A 22,645-nucleotide genomic window follows, 5' to 3' on the forward strand; every position below is an offset into this window, starting at 1 on the left:
AAGAATACTGGAGCAGGTTGCCATGGCCTCCTTCAGGGGATCTTCCCAACCCAGGGATCAAATCCAGGTCTCCTGCACTACAGGAGAATTCCTTACCATCTGAGCCACCAGGAAAGCCCTCCTAACTCCCTTCAGTTCAGTTCAGTTCAGTCACTCAGTCTTGTCTGACTCTTTGCGACCCCATGAATCACAGCACGCCAGGCCTCCCTGTCCATCACCAACTCCCGGAGTTTACCCAAACTCATGTCCATCAAGTCGGTGATGCCATCCAACCTTCTCATCCTTTGTCGTCCCCTTCTCCTCCTGCCCCCAATCCTTCCCAGCATCAGGGTCTTTTCCAATGAGTCAACTCTTCGCATGAGGTGGCCAAAGTATTGGGTATACCCATTCAAATGGGTATATCTTTCCTTTTCTCCTTTGCTTTTTGCTTCTCTTCTTTTCACAGCTATTTGTAAGGCCTCTTCAGACAGCCATTTTGCTTTTTTGCATTTCTTTTCCATGGGGATGGTCTTGATCCCTGTCTCCTGTACAATGTCATGAACCTTCGTCCATAGTTCATCAGGCACTCTGTCTATCAGATCTAGTTCCTTAAATCTATTTCTCACTTCCACTGTATAATCGTTAGGGATTTGATTTAGGTCATACCTGATTGGTCTAGTGGTTTTTCCTACTTTCTTCAATTTAAGTCTGAATTTGGCAATTAGGAGTTCATGGACTGAGCCACAGTCAGTACCTGGTCTTGTTTTTGCTGACTGTATAGAGCTTCTCCATCTTCGGCTGCAAAGAATATAATCAATCTGATTTCAGTGTTGACCATCTGGTGATGTCCATGTGTAGAGTCTTCTCTTGTGTTGTTGGAAGAGAGTGTTTGCTATGACCAGTGCATTCTCTTGGCAGAACTCTATTAGCCTTTGCCCTGCTTCATTCTGTACTTCAAGGCCAAATTTGCCTGTTACTCAGGTGTTTCTTGACTTCCCACTTTTGCATTCCAGTCCCCTACAATGAAAAGGACATCTTTTTTGGGTGTTAGTTCTAGAAGGTCTTGTAGTCTTCATAGAACCATTCAACTTCAGCTTCTTCAGCATTACTGGTCGGGGCACAGACTTGGATTACCATGATATTAAATGGTTGCCTTGGAAATGAACAGAGATCATTCTGTCGTTTTTGAGACTGCATCCAAGTACTGCATTTTGGGCTCTTTTGTTGACCATGATGGCTACTCCATTTCTTCTAAGGGATTCTTGTCCACAGTAGTAGATATAATGGTCATCTGAGTTAAATTCATCCACTCCAGTCCATTCTAGTCGCTGATTCCTAAAATGTCAACGTTCACTCTTGCCATTTCCTATTTGATCACTTCCAATTTGCCTTGATTCATGGACCTAACACTCCAGGTTCCTATGCAATATTGCTCTTTACAGCATCGAACCTTGCTTCCATCACCAGTCACATCCACAAGTGGGTGTGGTTTTTGCTTTGGCTCAGTCTCTTCATTCTTTCTGGAGTTATTTCTCCACTGATCTCCAGTAGCATATTAGGTACCTACCGACCTGGGGAGTTCATCTTTCAGTGTCCTATCTTTTTGCCTTTTCATACTGTTCATGGGGTTCCCAAGCAGGAATACTGAAGTGGTTTGCCATTCCCTTCTCCAGTGGACCACATTTTGTCAGAACTCTCCACCATGACCAGTCTGCCTTGGGTGGCCCTACATTGCACGGCTCATAGTTTCATTGAGTTAGACAAGGCTGTGGTCCATGTGATTAGACTGGTTAGTTTTTGTGACTGTGGTTTTCAGTCTGTCTGCCCTCTGATGGAGAAGGATAAGAGGCTTATGGAAGCTTCCTGATGGGAGAGACTGACTGAGGGGGATACTGGGTCTTGCTCTGATGGGCGGGGCCATGCTCAGTAAATCTTTAATCCAATTTTCTGTTGATGGGTGGAGCTGTGTTCCCTCCCTTCTATTTACCTGGGGCCAAACTATGGTGGAGGTAATGAAGATAATGGTGACTTTCCTCAAAAGATTCCATGCATGTACTGCTAAAATCTGTGCCCCCAACCCTGCAGCTGGCCATCACAGACCCACCCTTCGCTGGAGACTCCCGGATACCCACAGGCAAGTCCAGGACAGTCTCCTGGGGGGTCACTGTTCCTTTCTCCTGAGTCCTGGTGTACAAGGTTCTGTTGTGCCCTCCAAGAGTCTATTCCCCAGCCCTGTGTAAGTTCTGGCAGCTCTATGGTGGGGTTAATGGCGATCCTCCAAGAGGACTTATGCCATACCCACACCCAACTCCCCTGTCCCTGCGGCAGACAACTGCCGACCTGTACCTCCACAGGAGATGACAAACACAGTTCTGTCTCAGTCTCTGTGGGGTCCCTGGGTCCTGGTGCACACAAGGTTTATTTGAGCCCACTGAGCAGACTAATTTACATTAATTTAGTGTAGATTATCCTTAATGAAATAATGAAGCCAACCTAGGTCAAAATTTTTGGTAACCTATCTTTCCTCTCAGGAATGATGCTTGCCCGTATATAATACAAAATCAAGTTGTTTTACATTTCTGTAAATATTAAAACTATGCAAATAGGTCACATGAAAATTCAAATATGGAGTTTTATGAGAATTAAGAACCTCTACATGACAAAGTTGTGTGAAAACTTGGTTTTTAGAAACTAAGAGTATTTTTTTTTACAGAAAAGCAGCTTACATGAAAAAAATTATTTGTGAAATGAAATTAGGTTTGACCAAAAAAATGAACCCTTAATTGTTTTATTTCTCTAATAGATATCTTATTGCATTTACACATATACATACAAAAACGGACCCAAGTAAATAAGTGCTGTTGTTTGAGAATTTTGCTACATCCTTTATGATGATTTGGGTAGGCTGTAACTTACTAGCAGTCATATCGGCCATAAAAAGTGGAAGATCCAGGCTGATTCTTGATTTCACCTTCTTCTCAGTCCAGACCTTTCTCTAATTATGCCTCTCACAGGAATCAGTTCAGATGAACCAGCTTAGCCCATTATGTACAGTGCCTGATACACATGATAAATGCTCAGTATCTGTGCCCATCCTTCTCTTTCATCCTTTATATTTCCCTAAAACACATAGCTCAGTTCAGTCGCTCAGTCGTGTCCAACTCTTTGCAACCCCATGGACCACAGCACACCAGGCCTCCCTGTCCATCACCAACTCCCGGAGTTCACCCAAACTCATGTCCATTGAGTCGGTGATGCCATCCAACCATCTCATTCTTTGTCGTCCCCTTCTCCTCCTGCTCTCAATCTCCTTCAGCACCACAGTTCAAAAGCATCAATTCTTCGGCGCTCAGCTTTCTTCACAGTCCAACTCTCACATCCATACATGACCACTGGAAAAGCCATAGCCTTGACTAGACAGACCTTTATTGGCAAAGTAATGTCTCTGCTTTTTAATATGCTGTCTACGTTGGTCATAACTTTCCTTCCAAGGAGCAAATGTCTTTCAATTTCATGGCTGCAGTCACCATCTGCAGTTATTTTGGAGCCCCCAAAAATAAAGTCAGCCACTGTTTCCACTGTTTCCTCATCTATTTGCCATGAAGCGATCGGACCAGATGCCATGATCTTTGTTTTCTGAATGTTGAGCTTTAAGCCAACTTTTTCACTCTCCTCTTTCATTTCATTAAATGTGGTGTCATCTGCGTATCTCAGGTTATTGATAACCCTAACTCTAAAACATATAGGGAAGCCACAAAGAGGATGGGCGATGGAGCCTTCCATATATAAGACTTTCACTAATTAAGGATATGCTGAAGTGAAACATCTCAGCAACTTGACAAAAACTGTACTTTGAAATCTATTCCTGCGACTTGTCTAGCAGTCGAATGGCCAAGACTCTGAGCTCCAATGCAGAGGCTTGGGTTCATCCCTGGTCAGGGAACTAGATCGCACAAGCTACAGCTAAGAGTTCACATGCCACAACTAAGACCTGGCACAGCCAAATAAATAAATATTTTTAAGAAAAAAATAAATCTATTCTTAAAGCTGCCCGCTAACTCCTGAAATTTCTTTAGCAAGGGAGAAAGCCTCTCAGTTTAACTTCACAAAGAAAAAGGATAAAATGTAAGTGACAAGATATAGGCTAAAAGGTAAAACGAGTTATTTCCAAAGTATAAATCACCATACAACAGACAAATGACTCAGAGAGGCCCTAGTCTTATCATATGGGGAAGGCTAAAGATGACAGAAGAGCCTTTAGTATCCAAAGTCAATGGCAGAATCAGTATTTGTAGAGAGGAAGTCATGGAAAGAAGCTTCTAGAACATCATTCTCTTGCCTGAGATCAACCAGGAAGGAACAGGATGTTTTAGAAGGGTTTTGTTTGTTCTTTAAAGTACTACCCAGTTGTCTCTACAAAGAAAAGATGTACTGAACATCTAGCAGAAACCAGATGTCAAGCAAGGCACTTTCGCAGACAGGTTATCTTATTTAACCTGGACAACATGCCTGTAAGTTAACTTAACTAGAAATTCTTAACTAGAAATAACTTAACAAAGAAATTTGTCCAAGGTCAAGTTAACAGGGAAGTAAACAAGCTAGGATTCGAATTTGCATCTTCGGATTCCAAAGTCTGTGCTTTTTCTAGACCCTGTGACAGATGAGGGACAACAAACAGAAAACCTGATGAAGGAACCAATCAAACCAGAGGGAATAGCATCCCACTCCTACTAATAACCAGCCTGTTCCATTCTATGTTTAAGTCCTATCCTAATATTTTTAAACAAATTTATTTAAACACTCTGGTAAACAGAAATACAGTACCTTTAGAACTGAATTTTTTCTGCTTATTTTGTTGCTTGGGAAACATTTTTGGAGTCACTTAACAACAAGATACCAAATATCCATAGCTCAGCAAGACAGTCACTGTACTAAATTCCTAAATAATAGTCCACAACCACAAAAAAATGGGCAATGCAGCAGAGAATAATCAAAAGCAGCTTCATATTTGCCGGATAAAACAAAGCATCGTTTGTACTCAGGCATTTTTAGAAGGTACCACTGAAAACCAGACTGCAGTCTGGAATGGCTTAAAATACCACATTTAACAATCACATCAATGACTTTTAAACTTTAGAGGCAAACAGCTTCCTTTTACTACAAATTCAAAGTGAAGGATTAGAGGCAAAGCTCATAGATTCAGCACACATACAAACTTAGGGACTATCCAATGCCTTAATTAACACTATTAATTACAAGTGTATTTAGCTGGATTTTAATGATGAAGAGGTAAAGGTCAAAATTTTTAAATAACTTATTTCAAACTAAGACCCCCTGCTGAAAAAAAAACACCAATAATCAAACAGAAAGGAAAAGCCTAGTAAACAATTATTTTGGCATATTAAGCAACTTTTCCTTCATCAGTCTATATTTTAATAGAGGCAGCATTACAATTAAAAGTTCACCACACTGCTCTTCTGCCTCAACTTGGAACTACTTACACACCAAAACAGAGAAAATTGGGAAGTTGGATAGGGCAAGAGACTATGGTTTCAAGTTTGGCAGAGGTCAGAAGGGACAGAGAGGGAGAGGGATTAGCCCTTTCTAGGAGGGCAGGAGGCCTTCCCCATCTAATGCTTCTAGATTGATGCCATTATCTCCAGTGTTAAAAGGGGGGGAAAAAAACCACTATCAACAGTGAGATTAGATTATATTATAGATGTTCATTAAAATTAGGTTTCAGAGGGCTTCCCTGATGGTTCAGTGGTAAAGAATCCACCCGCCAATGCAGGAGACATGGGTTCGATCCCTGATCCACAAAGATTCCACATGCCTTGGAGAAACTAAGCCCACGCACCACAACTATTGAGCTGGTGCTCTAGATCCCAGGAGCCACAACTCCTGAGTCCACGTGCCATAACTACTGAAGCCCACGTGCCCTAGAGCCGGTGCTCTGCAAAAAGAAGCCACCGCAATGAGAAGCCCACACACCACAACTAGAGAGTGGTCCCTGCTCACTGCTACTGGAGAAAAGCTTGCACAGTGGTGAAGACCCAGCACAGCCAAAAATAGATAAGTCATTTTTTAAAAATTAGGTTTCCTAACTTGGAGACCAGTAGAAAAAAAGTCCAAAAAACTAGCCATGCCATGTGCTCGCTCTGCGGAAGCAGAAGCTATTATGTTACAGTGAGCTGCACTAGATAGCCATGCTAGTTAGCTTTTGAAGTGGAGGGGGCCTGCAAATGTCTGTGACTGAGAATCCTCCCCAACGTATGTCTTGGTGGAAGGTGAAGTCCACCTTGCCCTAGAGAAGCTAAGAAGTCCAAATACACACTTGTGTAGTCTCCCCTACAGCTAGAACACAGGCATGGGAACCAGGTTCAGCCTGTGTCTTGTTTTAGTGACAATCTTTTTCTTGTTCACTGAAAAATACAGGTCTGGAGAGAAACTATTGCATTGTTTTCATACTGTGTTTTTTTAACTTTTTATTTTGTATTGCGATATAGCCAATTAACAATGTTGTGATAGTTTCAGGTGAACAGCGAAGGCACTCAGCCATGCGTTTATTAATATATATATCCATTCTCCCTATCTGCCCCACACTTGCAATTTCTCCTTGACTATTCTCAAGCATTTTCGTGTCTAGATGAGTTTTCAAATCAACGTGTCAAAACCAAAATAATGGTGGGTACATGTTATTATATACTTGCCAAATCCACACAGAATGCCCAACACCAAGAGTGACCCCTAATGTAAACTATGGACTTTGGGTAATGAAGACGTATCATCAGAGGTTCATCAGTTGTAACAAATGTACCTCCCTAATGGGAGAACACTGACGATGGGGAGCTAAGAATGAGTGGAGGCATGGGTATACAGAAAATCTCTGTGCCTTCCTCTCACTTTTGCTGTGAACCTAAAACTGGCTCTAAAAAAACTTAAGTCTTTAAAAAGAAAATAGATAGGATTTCACTAGAGATTAAATCATACGTATAATTTTGTAAGAGCAAGTCACTTTAAAATAATAAATCTGGGGACTTCCCTGGTGGTCCAGTGGTTTAGACTCTGCTCTTCCAATGCAGGGGGCGTGGGTTCAATCCCTGGTCAAGGAACTAAGATCCCACATGCCATGCAGTGCAGCCAAATAATAGCAGCAGTAGCAGTATCAGTAATAATAAGAAATCTGCCCATTAGGGAATACAGTATTTCTTGCCATTTATTCAGATCTTCTTTTAAGTTCGCCAACAAAGCTTTAGTATTTTCTTCAATATAAAACCTGTACATTTCCTCTTAGGTTGACATTTAAAGTTTCTGTTTCTATTATAAAATGGGTCTCTTTTCCTATTCATTGTCAGTTCTGCTGTACGGAAAAGATATTAATTTCCTATCCTGGTCTTGAAAGAAAAAGTGAAAGTGTAGTTACTCAGTCTCTTGAGATCACCCGACTCTTGTGATCCCATGGACTGTAGCCCGCCAGGCTCCCCTGTCCATGGAATTTTCCAGGCAAGAATACTGGAGTGGGTTACCATTTCCTTCTCCAGGGGATCTTCCAGACCCAGGGATTGAACTTGGGCCTCCTGTGTTGTTGGCAGACTCTTTTATCATCTGAGCCACTAGGGAATCCTGCTCTTACATCCTCTCTAAATTATTAGGTCCAGGTTTGACACCAATACCCTTAAATCTTAAGAGTTCAGTAATTATTCTTAAATTAAGAAACATTAATGATAGTGACATGATAGATTTCTGATAGTAAAGACCACTTAGACGTGAGGCGAGAGGCTGCAGACCTATCTCTAGAGGGCTTCAAAGTAAAGATAACACCTCATTTGCTTGTTTTAGATCAAGGTTCTAACATAAGAGCAGGGAAAGAAAAAATAGATGTCCTCATCTGGCCCTCTCCACATTATGGTTTAATATTGATTTTTGCTCCCGCAGGCCTGACTCAAGGTCAAGAGAAACTCAGTGTTCCTTTGCACTGGTGGCCCAGTGGGGACAAGGTGAATGTTCCTTCCCAAAAAGCATTTTAAAGTTTTTAATACTGCATTCTCTATAGCCTCCAGAAAATACTTTTTGTTCAGCTATAAGCATTTCCTAGGTTAAAAAAAAAAAAATTTTTAAAAGAATTTTGCTATTTTTAGAGTTGACTCAATGACTTTCAATAACTTCATATCTCATCATAAGTAATACTTGAAATATCCTTATATACATATACCTTAAATTTCCACACCTGCCAAAATTTTACCAATAGTTTAAGGACTTTTCAATACTTCTGAAATAATATTTGTTTTCTTTTGAAGAATACTAAATTTAACTCAGAGATTTTCCAAATTTTCAAAATAGGTTCAACATAAAACTGTAGTTCAAGATTGTCTGAAAAAAAAAAAAAACTACAAAGGATATGAAAAGCTGAACTCAACATTTTAGACAAATATTTTCTAAATTTCTGTGATTTTGAGTTCAAGCACATAAAAATAAATTTTATTTTGTGTGTGCAACAAAGACTGGTTTAATTGAAAACAGTAGAGCAAAACTTTTCCATATTGCAGCAGATATTATTTCCCAAATTTCAGAGCAGTCTCAGTAGATTAGCCAGCTTTAATTTACAGGGAAACTTAGCTGTGATTTACTTCTATAATGAGAGTTGGCACAGAGTTCAACATAGGAATGGTCAAATTCTAAGTATTTTCCCCAATCATCTTGTGACATAACCATCAAGATTTAAAATTCCATCTGCTTTGTTCCCCAAAGGAATACAACCAGGTTCTAGTTAGGAGGAAAAAGGCATACACCATACAGATGTTTTATGAGAAAAGTTCCCATTGCTTTTTCAAGTTGGTTTGCATTAGTGAAAAACCAAAATGTGGGAATTATTATGAAGAAATGATTCAGAAAACACAGTAGTTGTTCTTTAAAGACCAAAGGAGAAAATAAACCCCAAATCATATGCTCTACAACTGGAAAAGTTTCAGACGCAAACAATGTTCACTGTCTGGGCCCATCTGAAAGGCAGGGTGCCGAAAATCATTAATATACTGAAATTTCACATGAGTCTGGCATGGGTCACAGAGGATGGTATGGCCTGTTGTGAAAGACTCCATTACTTCACAGGGAGTTTTGGCTTGGAGACCCTGGCTCTGAGAAAAATAACCCACTGGTTGGCAGCTGTAGTCCAACAGACAGCTTTAGGATCTAACTTTATCCTGGAAATTACAAAGGCATCTAAAGAAGCAAATAACACAGTTCCTAGGATGAGTGTCAGCTGAGCTGAAACTGGTTAAAAATTTTTTGTTTTAGACAGCTTTTGGAAGACTCGAGAGAAGGAGGTTTTGGTCTTGACCCAGCAGAGGATGAAGAACCACCCCCTCCCCCCATAGAAATTATGTGAACTGAAAATTCTCCATAGTAACTATTCTAATTAATTATTCAAAGCTGTAAGTTGATTTTCTAAAGTTAAGAGCTAACTATGGTCTCCTGTTTCCATTATCAAAGACTGGTCTCTTCTTTGCATCTGCTTAGCCAGGCATTAATGAGAAGCTTTTAATGGAATTTTTCAGCAACTGCACAACAAAGTCTCTACTTGGTTAAAGGGAAATTAATAACAGAAAATCCATCTTGGTTCCATATAAACAAAATTTTATAAGTTCACTTATTCTTTTACAGAAACAACATAACAATACTACCAGAAGGCATTACAAGATCTTTCGAATTAAGAGTTAACTATAATTCAACTTATTTATATCTTAATAGAAATTAAAACTGAACTGTTATTCAATATACAGTAACTCAGAAAACTAACCATTCTCCAACTCTAGATTAACATGAGTTTACAGAGTGAAATGGCACATTTCAGGGCAATCGATTCACACTAACAGATTTTTATTGTGCAACACAGGCAGACAACGTAGTTTTTCTGGTGAGTGGTCGCCAAAATAAACTTAGAGGACTTTACCACACGGAGTGCAGTGTAGAGTCATACAATGACTGCATACGCACCAGAACTCTACAAACAGGAGAGAAATCCAAGCCAAATTAAGTAGCTCTCATCATAATGAAAACTAGCAGCCTGGCAATCAGTGGGGCTACACCTGTTAGGGGGAAAATCTGATACTCAAAAGATGAGGACCAGTCAGCCAGCAGTTGGTCAAACATATAAAATGCAAGCGTGTGTGGGAAAAGAGAAAGGGCTTTCTAGAAACCAAATTCCTAGACACACCTGCTCTCCCTCAATGTCTATAACTCTGCCTCTGGATCTGAACGAAATGATAAAATTATGACCCTTACAAGTCTTCAGGGAAAGGATTTGGTTCATAATCCAAACTCAATTTTCAAAGTCCCCTCCCAGAAGAAAGCACAGAAATACACTCAGCTTCTCATGGCCTCCTGGATGCTGCTTGTTCTAACCCATATCACTTCTCTGATCTATTCCCAAGGCAACAGCAGCCTGGATTAAGCAGGGCCTTTCGGACTCACAACCACCATGCTTGCTCAGCTCAACTCCATCTTGGACACATACCTGTTTCCTTCTTGCTTCCCTTTCCTCCCTCTCGGCTCTTCTTCAGCACAGCCTTTAACATTTTCAACACTCCTTTGCTTCTAAAGAGAAGAGAAGGGGAAGGAAGAGGAATTAAGGATTATAAATTGGAACTGAACTTGCATACTGACACAAAAGGCAACGTGTCTTCAAACAGATCACTTGGATAATATAAAGGTAACTTGAGTTTTACATTGATTTTCTGTGAATAAACTAACATGGGGAACTAAAGGCTAAAGACACAGAATGTTTTATAACACTTAATAAAGTGATCAAAAGGTCACTGTCTTTTTATAAAAGTAGAAAAAAAAAAAAACCCACAATGGTGCGTTCTCAGCATTCCACATCTAATTAAGGTTATGAGGGTAAATCTGGACACGTTAGTGTAAGATGTCTGGCATAGGAATGTGGGTCTCCTCCTGTTCATGAAAAGAAAACATTAAGACAGAATCAAAAAGATAACGGTTAAGAAGGAAGCTACATGGTTAAAGACATGTTTTACAGGTGCTACTGATTTTATAACCATAAGGAAAACATTTTGTAAGGCTAATCAGAATAAAACATAACTGAAAAACATTTGGAAAATAAATACAGTGGGAACACTTTTCAACCCTGATGTCAGGAGATCTGATCAAATAGCACACACTGCAATGGGTTTTTACCACATATAGGTAGGCCTTTCCAGGTGGGGGTGGGGAGGTAAGGAGAACAGGCCTGTGGCTGAATCCCTAAATAATGAGCTGTCTTTTTTAAGCAAGGTTATATTGAGCACATAAAAACAAAAAGATGGTAACGATAACCCTATATGCGAGACAGAATAAGAGACACAGATGCATAGAACAGTCTTATGGACTCTGAGGGAGAAGGTGAGGGTGGGACGTTCTGGGACAATAGCATTGAAACATGTATATTATCATATGTGAAACAGAACACCATTCCATGTTCGATGCATGAGACAAGGGCTCAGGGCCGGGGCAATGGGATGACCCAGAGGGATGGGATGGGGAGGGAGGTGGGAGGGGGGTCCAGGAAAGGGAACACATGTAAACCCATGGCTGATTCATGTCAATGTATGGCCAAAACTATTACAATATTGTAAAGTAATTAGCCCCCAACTAAAATAAATAAATTTATAAAAAAAAAAAAAAAGAAAGAAAGAAAACCATGATTTGATACTCAGTTCCCCTCTAAAAAAAAAAAAAAAAACAACACAATGGCCCAGGCCTAAGATGAAACATAAAACCACCCCTCCAGCAAGAGACAGACAAAAGGACCATTATTTTGTCAGTTAGGCTTCTTTAGCTCTCTTCCCTCCACTAACTCAGATGAGATGGCCAGACAACCCCAAACAGTAACACATCTGAATGGGCTGTGTTACCATCACACCCTTGTTAACACGCTAAGGAGAGGCAGGTAGAAAAAGGCAAGCAGCTTGCTGCTGAAGAGAAAGCAGAGAGGGGACAGACAACCCTTCTGCAGAAAAACCTGCCTCATGAGCACCAATGTTTCCAAAGGCCTCGGTATAACACCCCACGCAAGCACACGCCACTCCAGAGTCGATTCAAGGTTTTCCACTGAGAGGGAGGAAGAGTCCCCAAGTGCTGCCATGTACAACAGAAGCACACAGGGTGACCTTTCTTATCATTGGGTCTAGGCCTGTATTTATTTTTCCAAGTCTTTTGTTTTCCTGATGAAGAAACAGAGACCCTGGGAGGCCAACTCGCCCAGGGGTCACACAGCTAATTAACAGTAGGGCCAGAATCTAAACAGCAGACTCCCAGCAAGGGTCCCCCTCCTTTCAAGGCTCTGGCCTCTCTGCTCCAAGCAATGAAAGCTTCGGACAACAGCAATCAAACCAGCAAAAAAATTAACAACCAACCAGCCAACCTGAAAGATACTAAGAAGAAAATATCTTAAGCAGAATTTGGAGAAAGCCACAGTGAAACTTATTGAGGGTTAAATTATCTTACAGAAAAAAAGTCTTTACACACAAAAGGGGCATGGCTTAGAGCCTAATTCTTGTATAAAAAGCTACTTGAATGGACCCTTGTGAAAAGACATGGGTTTCACGACACGCAAGCTCTGAATTTGGAAGTGGGCCACAGTGTGCTTCCATAGGGGAACTGTGGAAGCACAGATTTCTCTTGACAGTCATGCTTGAAGGAAACAATGCAAAATGTTGTGGCATTAAAAAAAAAGGGTAGGCAAAATTAGATAATAAATACATGGTATTTATTTAAATGTCTGGTAAGCACAGACATTTTCTTTCCCAAATTAAAAAACAAATCGACCAACCTTCAACGTTTGCCATTTAGCAAATACTCCATACTAAAGAAATAAGACAAAGACAATTATCGATGGAGCCTTGCCAGTAGAACTTGGCCAAGGTCCTTATGAAACTTTTCCCTGTGTTTTCCTGGATCACTGAACAGCTCAGGCCCCATCGTGGTGGTGAAGCTGCCCCTGATTAACCATCCAGGTCTCCACCAATCCACAACAGATCTACACACCTCTTGGAATACATGTCCCACAGGCTAAGGACTGGCAGACATGGAGTTGGGCATCTCATCTCAGGTACCTTAGATACCTATTTCAGGGAGCTCAGCTGTTTTCAGGAGAGTCACAGCTTCCATATCAGTGGTCTCCAGTGAAGAGACTATCAGATATCTGCTGTAAGTTTTTCTCCTAGCTCTTGCTTCCCCCCTTAAATAGTAACTCAATGGAAAGAGCCTACATTTATATTCTAAACGATATTCAAACTGAAACACGGAGAAATTTTGATTATGTGTGTGCGCATGCTCAGTCGCTCAACTGTGTCCAACCCTTTGCAACCCCATGGACTGTAGCCCGCCAGACTCCTCTGTCCATGAAAAATTTCCAAGCAAGAATACTGGAGTGGATCGCCATTTCTTACGCCAGGGGATCTTCCCAACCCAGGGATCGAAACCATGTCTCCTGCATTGGCAAGCAGATTCTTGACCACTGTGCCATCTGGGAAGGCCCCTTAAATGATTGCATCTGAGTGAAAAATTAAGGACCCCTCCCAGCCCCCATACACACATAAGCTGTAAAGGAAAAAAGGAAGACTGCTCCCTGTGGGCTAAATTCTGAAATTAACACAGATCAGAGTAGAGCTATGCCAAGTCCCACTTAGTCATGGCCGAAAAGATGTAACTGGAACTTGACATACATCAACAGACCATTTAAACACTGAGCCCATCTGAAGCAAGGTGGTCAGAAACAGCAAGAGCAGTAATAGGCTGGTTGGGCCCACATTAGCAGTATCATCCAGAGAAGATTCTCTGCACACCTGACAGTACCTATGAATTCATAAGTACATACCCCCCACATCCAGAAACAGACCCTCTAGGCTATGGTACCCAGTGCTATTTAACACTGGCATCATAATACTTTCCCTTCTTCTGATTCTGTTCTCACTGAGCAGGCCCTCATAATCTGATTTTTTAACCTAACAACGGTGGAGGAGAGTGTGCTGGCTCTGGTCAACCCAACACAATTGCCTAGCTTGTTGGCAGATATGACTCTGGGAATAAATTAATAAACCGGTGTTCTGGCTTGAAACAAAAGCTCTCATGAGAAAGAGTTCTGCCAAAGGGAGTCACTTTGCCAAGCACCATCTATTTAAGACATAAAGAATATTAAGTTTCTGATTCCAATTTGAGGACTAAAAAAAAAAGACAGTGGTAAATTCTTGAATGCAAATGCCACCGTGAAGCAGTCTTATGAGAGCAGCTGCAGGGCTCTTCTTGAATGACACCTTCTGCATCAGCTCCCCTTCCTGTAGCAACTTCAGCTACTGTCACTGTTTATCTAAAAAGGATGAGCACTGCCTGCTACAGAAGTGAATCACATAGAAATTATGCAAACCAGCCTTCTAGGCACAGTAATTCAGATCCAAATGATTAAATAATAAGCCCAACACCCAGAAAAGAAATTGCCAGAAAAAAAAGAAACTTGCAGAAGTTATCAAGTTCCTGCTGAGTTAAAAGAGCATACATGTAAGGATGTACTTAAAAACAAGCGTGATAGGATAAAATAAGAAATATTGTTCTTTTTCACTTTACTGTATTATAGATCGAGTCACAGGTATAACAATAAATTCTGGCCAAATAGAATCCCTCAATTTCTGCCCCATAAAAACCTTAGCTTCTATCACACAAGTCGTATAAACATACGGTTGGATATAAATATATTTAAAAATAAATATTGGAAAAATTGGAGAACTTCAGTCCTCATTTCTTTATATATTTTTGAGGAAGAGAGAAAAGACCAGCCTCTAGGTCACAACAACTGAAATTATCTAACAAGAGAAAATTTCCTATAATGTTCATTTAAAAGAAAATAAAATAAGCATATGACATTATCTTCAAGATCTGAAGTCACCCAGATTTTCTTGTTTTTCTACTATCATTCAACACCTAAGTTTCCCAAATGCCACAGATTCTTCCTTTTAAAACTCAGGAAGTTATATCAACTATTTAGTTTACTTTTACTTCTCAGATTTCTTCTTTAACACATAAACTTTAGAGATAGGCATAATGTCTCCATGTTATATGTTAAATAAGCATTCTGCACAATTACTGAGCCTGTGTTCTAGAGTCCAGTAGCTGCAACTACTGGAGCTTGCACGCCCAGACCCTGTGCTATGCAGCGAGAGAAGCCCCCTCAATGAGAAGTCTGCACACCACAGCTAGAGAGTAGCTCCCACTCATGGCAACTAGAGAAGAGCCCATGTAGCAACAAACACTCAGCCAAAAATAAATAATAACTGTTTAGAAAAAAAAAAAAGATTAATACTTGAGGTTATATCTCCGATTAAGCCTAGGTATGAAAGTCACCTCAAAGTATGTCTGTTTTTCTTTTCACAAATCTTTTGCTAAACTCATTTGGAACCCATATAATCCAGGTTGTATTTCAATTAAAGTTCAGTATTCTGTATCATCTGGAGAAGGAAATGGCAACCCACTCCAGTACTCCTGCCTGGAGAATCCCAGGGACAGGGGAGCCTGGTGGGCTGCCGTCTATGGGGTCGCACAGAGTCGGACACGACTGAAGCGACTTAGCAGCAGCAGCAGCAGCACAGTGATTACAATGGTATATAAAATATAACAAAAGTTATCCTAGATTAAACAGTGAGATGATTTCAAAACAAGACAAAAACCTATTTCAGTCTGCAATCCCAATGGCAGTATCATAAACATGACCACTTTGTCTGAAATCATAAAGTAATACCAGCCTTCAAACCTTCCTCTTCTGGAGTGCCATACTGCCTATTTACATTATTTCAAGTCGAATCCATGAACTGAGGGCAGGGACTATGTTTATTCTTTAATAGATACAAACAGAAGCCGGAACACAGTCTTCGCACCCACTCTGTTCTCAGTATTTGTTGACAGATTTAACTAGGCTGCAATGAACACAGATGAGCTATTTCCTCCAAATCAAGCAATTACCCAACATTTATAGCAGTTTATAAATTACAAAGAACGTTCCTATATATTTTCATTTGCAAAGAATGCATAAAAACTCAGTTATATCCATGAGATACTTGGGAGGAAAATGCTGCATTTTACAATACCCTTTCATGTCCACACCTGAGTCAGCCTTAAAATCTCAAGATAATAAAACCTTATCCAGTTATCCTGGACACCTAAACATACGCTCTTTGCTCACTCCATGGAAAGGGACTTCTTGCATCAAACCATCTACCTGACCTCACAGCAAAGCAGTCTCAGAAGGTGACTCCATTCTTTAGTCAAAATAAATAAAGCCAGAGTAGCAATATTTATAAATGAAACACTGGAAAGTAAGACGTGGTGCTCATTAAGAAAAAAAAAATTTTTTTTAATTTCAGAGAAGAGAGACGTCAAAAATATCCTCAATTTTAGGGACTCAAAAAATTTTCAACCTAATAAGATTTAAGACTCACCTAACACAATAGTCATGACATTTGTAGGACTGCCTTTAGAACTTTCCTTTGCATTGGCAACTTTTACTATTTATCAAAAGAAAGGAAATGGGTGACAGTGGTGATGGGGGTGATGGTGTCTAAAGCAGCCTACAGGATAAATAATACAGAAGAGAGCAAGCTAGAGAAAACAAAGTAAATAGAGACCACAAAAAGAAACAAAGAGCTATGCAGAGGGGGCGCTGGCTGCTGCTGGAAACTCATGGAAAACTGTATTGTTAATAGAAGCTTCCTGAAAGCAAGAGCCATATCTTGACAACATTCTTTTAGAGTTCCCAGGAGGCTGGGGAGAAAACCAACCCTTGATGAATACTTGAAATTCCAGGCAGTCTCTCTCACATTTTTCCCCACCCTGGCTTGTAGAGAAAACCTAGGAATCAGGAGATCTGACCCTGGCATTGTGACAGGAAACAGGCCACTAAACACCTCTAGGATGCAGATGCTTCGTCCAGGAAAGTTGCAGGAAAAGAGAAGGGGTTATTGATCAAGAAATCAGAAAGCAATTGTGATAAGTTAAAATAGTGGCCTTTCATATGGCTTAACATGCAGAGCTGGGGAAAAGGAGATAAAGCACGGCCGAATGATGCCCTAAGACACAACCTAACCATTTGGTCCTCTTTATTTGAAGTCATTCTACAAACTCTACCTCTAATTCTGCTGTTCTTTAAAGTTAGGTTTGTCTTAGGTAAAAAGATGTCAGGTTTGAGTATGAGTGATTAAAAGGAAAGTAAATTTACAGTCACAAGTAATGTGAATTTAAAAGAGTTCTGGGGAAAAAAAGAAAAAAAGGGAGTTCTGGGCATGAAGTTTGAACTCAGATGCTTAAGTTCTGATGCACCAAACTCAGTGGAAATTTCCTATTAGATCGAAGTCACTTTCAACCTCTATTTAAAATACTCTGTAGAAAGATATACAAGTTGTTTTGAGAAACATGTCTTTAAAAATTTGAGTCTCCTAAGCTGGTATTTCATATTGCTAAAAAATTACTACATGCAAGTTTGTTTAAAGAAGTTTTCATTTTGATAACACTTGGCAGAAGAGAAATTTTACTTTTGGAAGAAAATATGAAGAAGTTACCTGCTTCTGGCTACAAGAGCCATTTTCCTATATTGTGAAGAGATTTGTTTCATTCAACTTTGAATACCATCCCCTTCATAAAACCTTCCCAGGCCATGATAGTCAAAAGGTAGCTTTAATTCCACACCTCACTTTGTACTATCAATCAAAATCACAATGAAAAATGTTGAACTCTACAAATCTCCCACGGCACCTAAAAATGTACCTTACATGTAACAAACACCATGTAAGTCTCCTTAAATGAAAGAATAGCGGGGTTGTTATAGAGGGGAAATCAAAATCAATAGCAATTCTCTCCCACAACAGATTTGGGCTAATAATGTAAGAATTCTTCTGTTACCAAGTACTAATTTCCAAGTTTATGGACAAAATTATTTGACTTACACACGATGAACTGCACATTCCCATGGCAGGATCTGCTGTGTTATCAGGCTTTCAGAAGTACCAGCTGCAGGTAGGTTTTATTTTGGGATTTTAAATATACACACAGAAGGGATAAGTACAACAACAGAGAAGCCAAAACCTGAAATCAGTACATTCTGCCTCAAACCAGGAAAGGCTCAGACAGGGAAATAACCAAGTGCAGAGTTCCCAGCAATTATCATTATGCATCCCAGGCCAATGGTTCTCATGCAGGATGGAGCGCCAGCCTTGCAGAAAGCCCCTGCTCATCTAGAAGCTTCCCCCAGGTGCTCCCCAACCAGGCACCTGCCTCCCAACCTAACAGCATGACACTACCTGATTAGAGAACAAAACAACTGTGACATTATTACCATCACCACCAGCATCCAGACGGCCACAGATATTTAATTTATTAGAGAAAATTTATTTATTATTTATTTCACAAGCCCACTTCAAAAACCTATTTCAAAAGCTTCCTCTTAGAAGCCTTCCTGGTCTTATTTTAATTGCTTGCCCACCTGCCTCCTCCACTAGGCTGTGGGCCTCTGTATGGTCAGACCCTGCCAAGCTTCACCAGCACAGTTTTCTCACTTCAGTATCAATGGATATATCAGAGAGGAACATAATCTTAATCCATCTCTAATTCTCAAATGGAAAAACCGTACCTCAAAACACATTGCCAGCCTAATAAATTTAAGTAAATGTAACCTCCTTGTTTAAAATGCAAGGCCCTGCGCATCGGAGGAACTTGTCCTGACTCTCCTAAGACAGGGTTACAACCCGATTTTCCAATTACAGAATAAGCACTGGGCTAGGTGTTTCATTCTGCACACATTCCTGAGTCTCCACTCTGTGCCAATCAAAGAGGGGCACAAGGTGTAATATGTTGGAGGAGGAAGACAACATCATCAACAAACATGGGCAGGAAGCCACAAGTCCAGGCCTCCCTTTTCTCTATAAAGTAAAACTGAAGTATGAGAGGAGCAGAGGTGGTTCAGAATAGCCCCTGTAGAGAAGAGGAAGGCAAGCATAAGATTAAAAGGACAGCTCAACAGCTCTGATTGCCCAACCAAGAGCAAGACATGGCACCAAACAATGAAAGTGTGCAATTTCATCCTCTGATGCTCGGCGCCAAGGAAGAACCATCCAGGGGACAAGAGGTTTCATCAGCCATCAGGTGTTGGCAGCGCAGGTGCAACAAGAGTGGTCGGGGTGCCCATACAAGAGTACCCAGAGTGGTGTGCCATGGAAGTGAGGCTGGACAGGAAGCAAGTGGCGCCCTGAGAAGAAAGACAGCCAGAGAGAACAGGGATGCTGTTTCAGAGAGATCAAAGAGCAAATACAGAGGGACGAAGTGAATGAAGAAGCTAAACAGAGGCTGTCTGATCCTCTTAATTTTAAATTCTTGGACATGGAACAATTCCAGACACTGTTAAAGACCACATGACTGCCAACTGCGTGGCTCACTGAAGCGGAACATCCTCAAGTGAGGGTCGGAAGCAAAGAAGTCAAGGAACTTGATTCTTGGCCTGGGAAGGGGCCATTCAGATGCTCCCTGCAGTAAGGGAAGTAAGGTTAAGGATATCAACCACCACCCTAACAGCCAGTATTTACCAAAGTCTTTACTATATATTGGGTTTCCCTGGTAGCTTAGCTGGTAAAGAATCTGCCTGCAATGCAGGAGACCTCTGGTTGACTTCTGAGTTGGGAAGATCCCCTGGAGAAGGGAATGGCTACCCACCCCAGTATTCTGGCCTGGAGAATTTCATGGACAGAGGAGCCTGGCAGGCTACAGCCCATGGGGTTGCAAAGAGTCAGACACGACTGATTGACTTTCACTTTCCTTTCTTTACTGTATATGAGTTAAGTGTAAGAGTTTTATATTCTTCGGCAACCTCATTTTTAAAATCTTTAAAAAATCATCTATGGGACAGCCTCACTGATTCCTTTTTATAAATAAGAATGCAAAGGCTTAGAGAGATGAACAATTTGCCCAAGGTTACACAATTCATAAATGTGAAGCTGGGACTTGAACCCAGCTCTGACTTGAAAGCTCAGGCTCTGAACCGCTACCTCCAAAGTCCTCAATGAACCAGGGAGAAGGGAGCTAAAAAGGTGACCAGGAAAACACAGAATACAAGTCTCAAAGACAAAGTGGCTTTTGCATGAGGGTGACAAAGTACAGTTGTTATGGATCCAGCTGAGGAGAGCTGGGGAAAAAGCCAATGCCAGGCCACAGTGGCCATGAGGCCAAAGCCCGTGCAGCACCACCTAGGGTGTGGCTATGAAGCTCAGTCTCTGCATGTTGTCCCACCCTTTCTCACACAGCTCCATGGAGCGTGTGACCAGACTACAGGACGCTGTCTTATGTAAGGTTTACAGCAACTGGAGACCCAGTCCCAATCCTCATAAAGGCCATTAGCTCCTTAACAGCCGCCCTCTGATTACATCTTCTTCTCTTTTCTCCTCTCCTTCCTGTGAAATTTTCTACTTGTATCATACAACAAAGTTATGAACCGCAACTCACATGGGCCACCTTCTTGATGCGTGACAATGACAGCACCCTGAGTAAAGGTAGGAGGCATCACGTTATTAACTAAATGACCTTGGGCAAGTTATTTAGCCTTTCACGGGCTCATCCGTCTAACAGGAACACTGCTTCCCTTCCAGTTTGACAGGGTAATATCAAGTCTCTTCCACCTCTAGGTGCTATCATTGCAAAGGGGAAGCTTTATTTCTTGTTCATAGGGCCACTGTAATCACAGCAGCTGATAAACCATCACCACAGATGAAAAAGGAACTCCTCTAAGAAGTCTATGGCATGGGCTGATGATAAGTCTTTAGTATGAAAGGAGAAGAGATCCTGAAGACATGTCAGAAAGTCCATTTTTTTCCAAAAGGTGTTAAAAGGCACTCAATCAATCAGTGCCAGCTGAATGAAGCCTGGTATTATAAATCAAAAGAAATTAAATTTTTTAAATTACACTGCATCTGGCCTCAAAGTGAAAAAGGTCAGACAACTTCAAAGATGCCCTGTGAAAGGCAGCTATTCATTACACCAAGATCTCTTGCTTATGGTGCTGACAGACGGACCTTTCACTTAAAGCTTCAGAATATAAGACATCAAAATCCCTCCTCCGCTTCTGTCAGTGCTTGCTATGATGCTCTGAACAAGGTTATAACCTCCCCAGGACCTAATTTCATTAAGTTGGGCATTCTCAATACCCATGTAGGTTTTTTTTTTTTCCAGACTCCCCCAGGTGATTCTGATGTACAGCCAGCCAGCAACATGCATTTAGGACTAATTATATTCCAGGCACTGCTCTAAGCACTTTATATATATAGTCATTTAATCCTCACAACAGCCCTCTACAGAAGGTGCTATTAGTATCTCCATTCTATCAGGGCACAGAGGAGCTGGAACTTGCCCAGAGTTGTGAAGCTCACGAGGGCCCATGCAGGCAGTTGGGCTCCAGAGCCTGACCATGTAGTCCTGTCCCATGCCTCCTTTTAGGATAAAAGCTAGAGAGTAGCTCCCAGGGGCCTGGTGAGGTGATGAAACAGACAAAACTGTCAAACAGGGGGGACAGATCATCTTTGGACACACACACACCTGCCACCCCCACTGCAGCATCCTATGCCTCAAATCTTTCTTGGAAAAGAAAATCTACCTCTATCTCTTATCTTGAAAAAGACACCTACTGTCCACTCCCTCAAGTTCTGCTAGGCACCCAATCAGAGTTATTTCAAACTACTGTGTTGTCGATACGTATGATCTGGAGGCATCACACAAGATACATGCAAAAAAATGAGCCTACTCAAGTCATGAGCTCACAGGTGGAAAACACTGGGAGATGGGCCATACTGTTGGTGAAGAAGATATTTTGGGGCGGAGACCTCTATGTCACATAGGCAATGCTTCCCCTATTCCAAACATTTACCCAGAAATAAGAAACTATGCTATTCAAGAGGAACTCAAAAATTATCTCCCCATTCTCACTAGAATGAATTGAATGAAGCTTGTTAAAAGGTGATGGGCTGGGGCAAGGAATGGCCTTGTGCCCAAGTTCTCCTCTGGACAGTTTTACACAGCCCAGTTAATGTAACATGGTCTTAACCTTGGACACCAAAGTTCTAAAATAAATTAGGTGATGCCAGTGCTAATGCAGTGGAGAGCCAAATCAAATTCACAAGTGTCACACTTGCGCATCATATGAGCTTCCTCTCTTCCCACAGCTAAGGCCAGTATATCAACACGTGGATCATGGGGCTCTTATCTGAAATTTGTAAGGAAACCCATTCTGGGCCATAAACATTTGGTTGCAATTCAGTTCAGTTCAGTCACTCGGTCATGTCCGACTCTTTGCAACACCATGGACTGTAGCACACCAGGCTTCCCTGTCCATCACCAACTCCCGGAGACTACTCAAACTCATGTCCATCGCATCAGTGATGCCATCCAACCATCTCATCCTCTGTCGTCCCCTTCTCCTTCTGCCTTCAATCGTTCCCAGCATCAGGGTTTTTTCCAATAAGTCGGTTCTTCACATCAGGTAGCCAAAGAATTGGAGTTGCAGCTTCAGCATCAGTCCTTCCAATGAATATTGGTTACAGTACATAGTCTCCAGCTGCGACTGCCACAGGGCCTATGAGAAAGGTCACATGGG

General features: G+C 41.2%; 1 protein-coding gene across 12 annotated transcripts in view; it reads right to left on the reverse strand.

Moving 5' to 3' along the window:
- Positions 1-22,645, reverse strand: part of TANC1 (tetratricopeptide repeat, ankyrin repeat and coiled-coil containing 1) — a 327,768-nt gene that overhangs the window by 157,078 nt on the left and 148,045 nt on the right. For all 12 annotated transcript variants that reach the window (XM_081582806.1, XM_081582795.1, XM_081582801.1 and 9 more), the window contains one exon: positions 10,493-10,572. In XM_081582806.1, the coding sequence (XP_081438932.1) occupies positions 10,493-10,553 (61 nt within the window). In that variant the 5' untranslated portion in view covers positions 10,554-10,572. The remainder of the gene's footprint in view (positions 1-10,492; positions 10,573-22,645) is intronic.

This window comes from Giraffa tippelskirchi, chromosome 3, assembly GCF_054371585.1.
Source record: "Giraffa tippelskirchi isolate mGirTip1 chromosome 3, T2T-mGirTip1v1.2.pri, whole genome shotgun sequence".
Classification (NCBI taxonomy): Eukaryota; Metazoa; Chordata; class Mammalia; order Artiodactyla; family Giraffidae; genus Giraffa; species Giraffa tippelskirchi.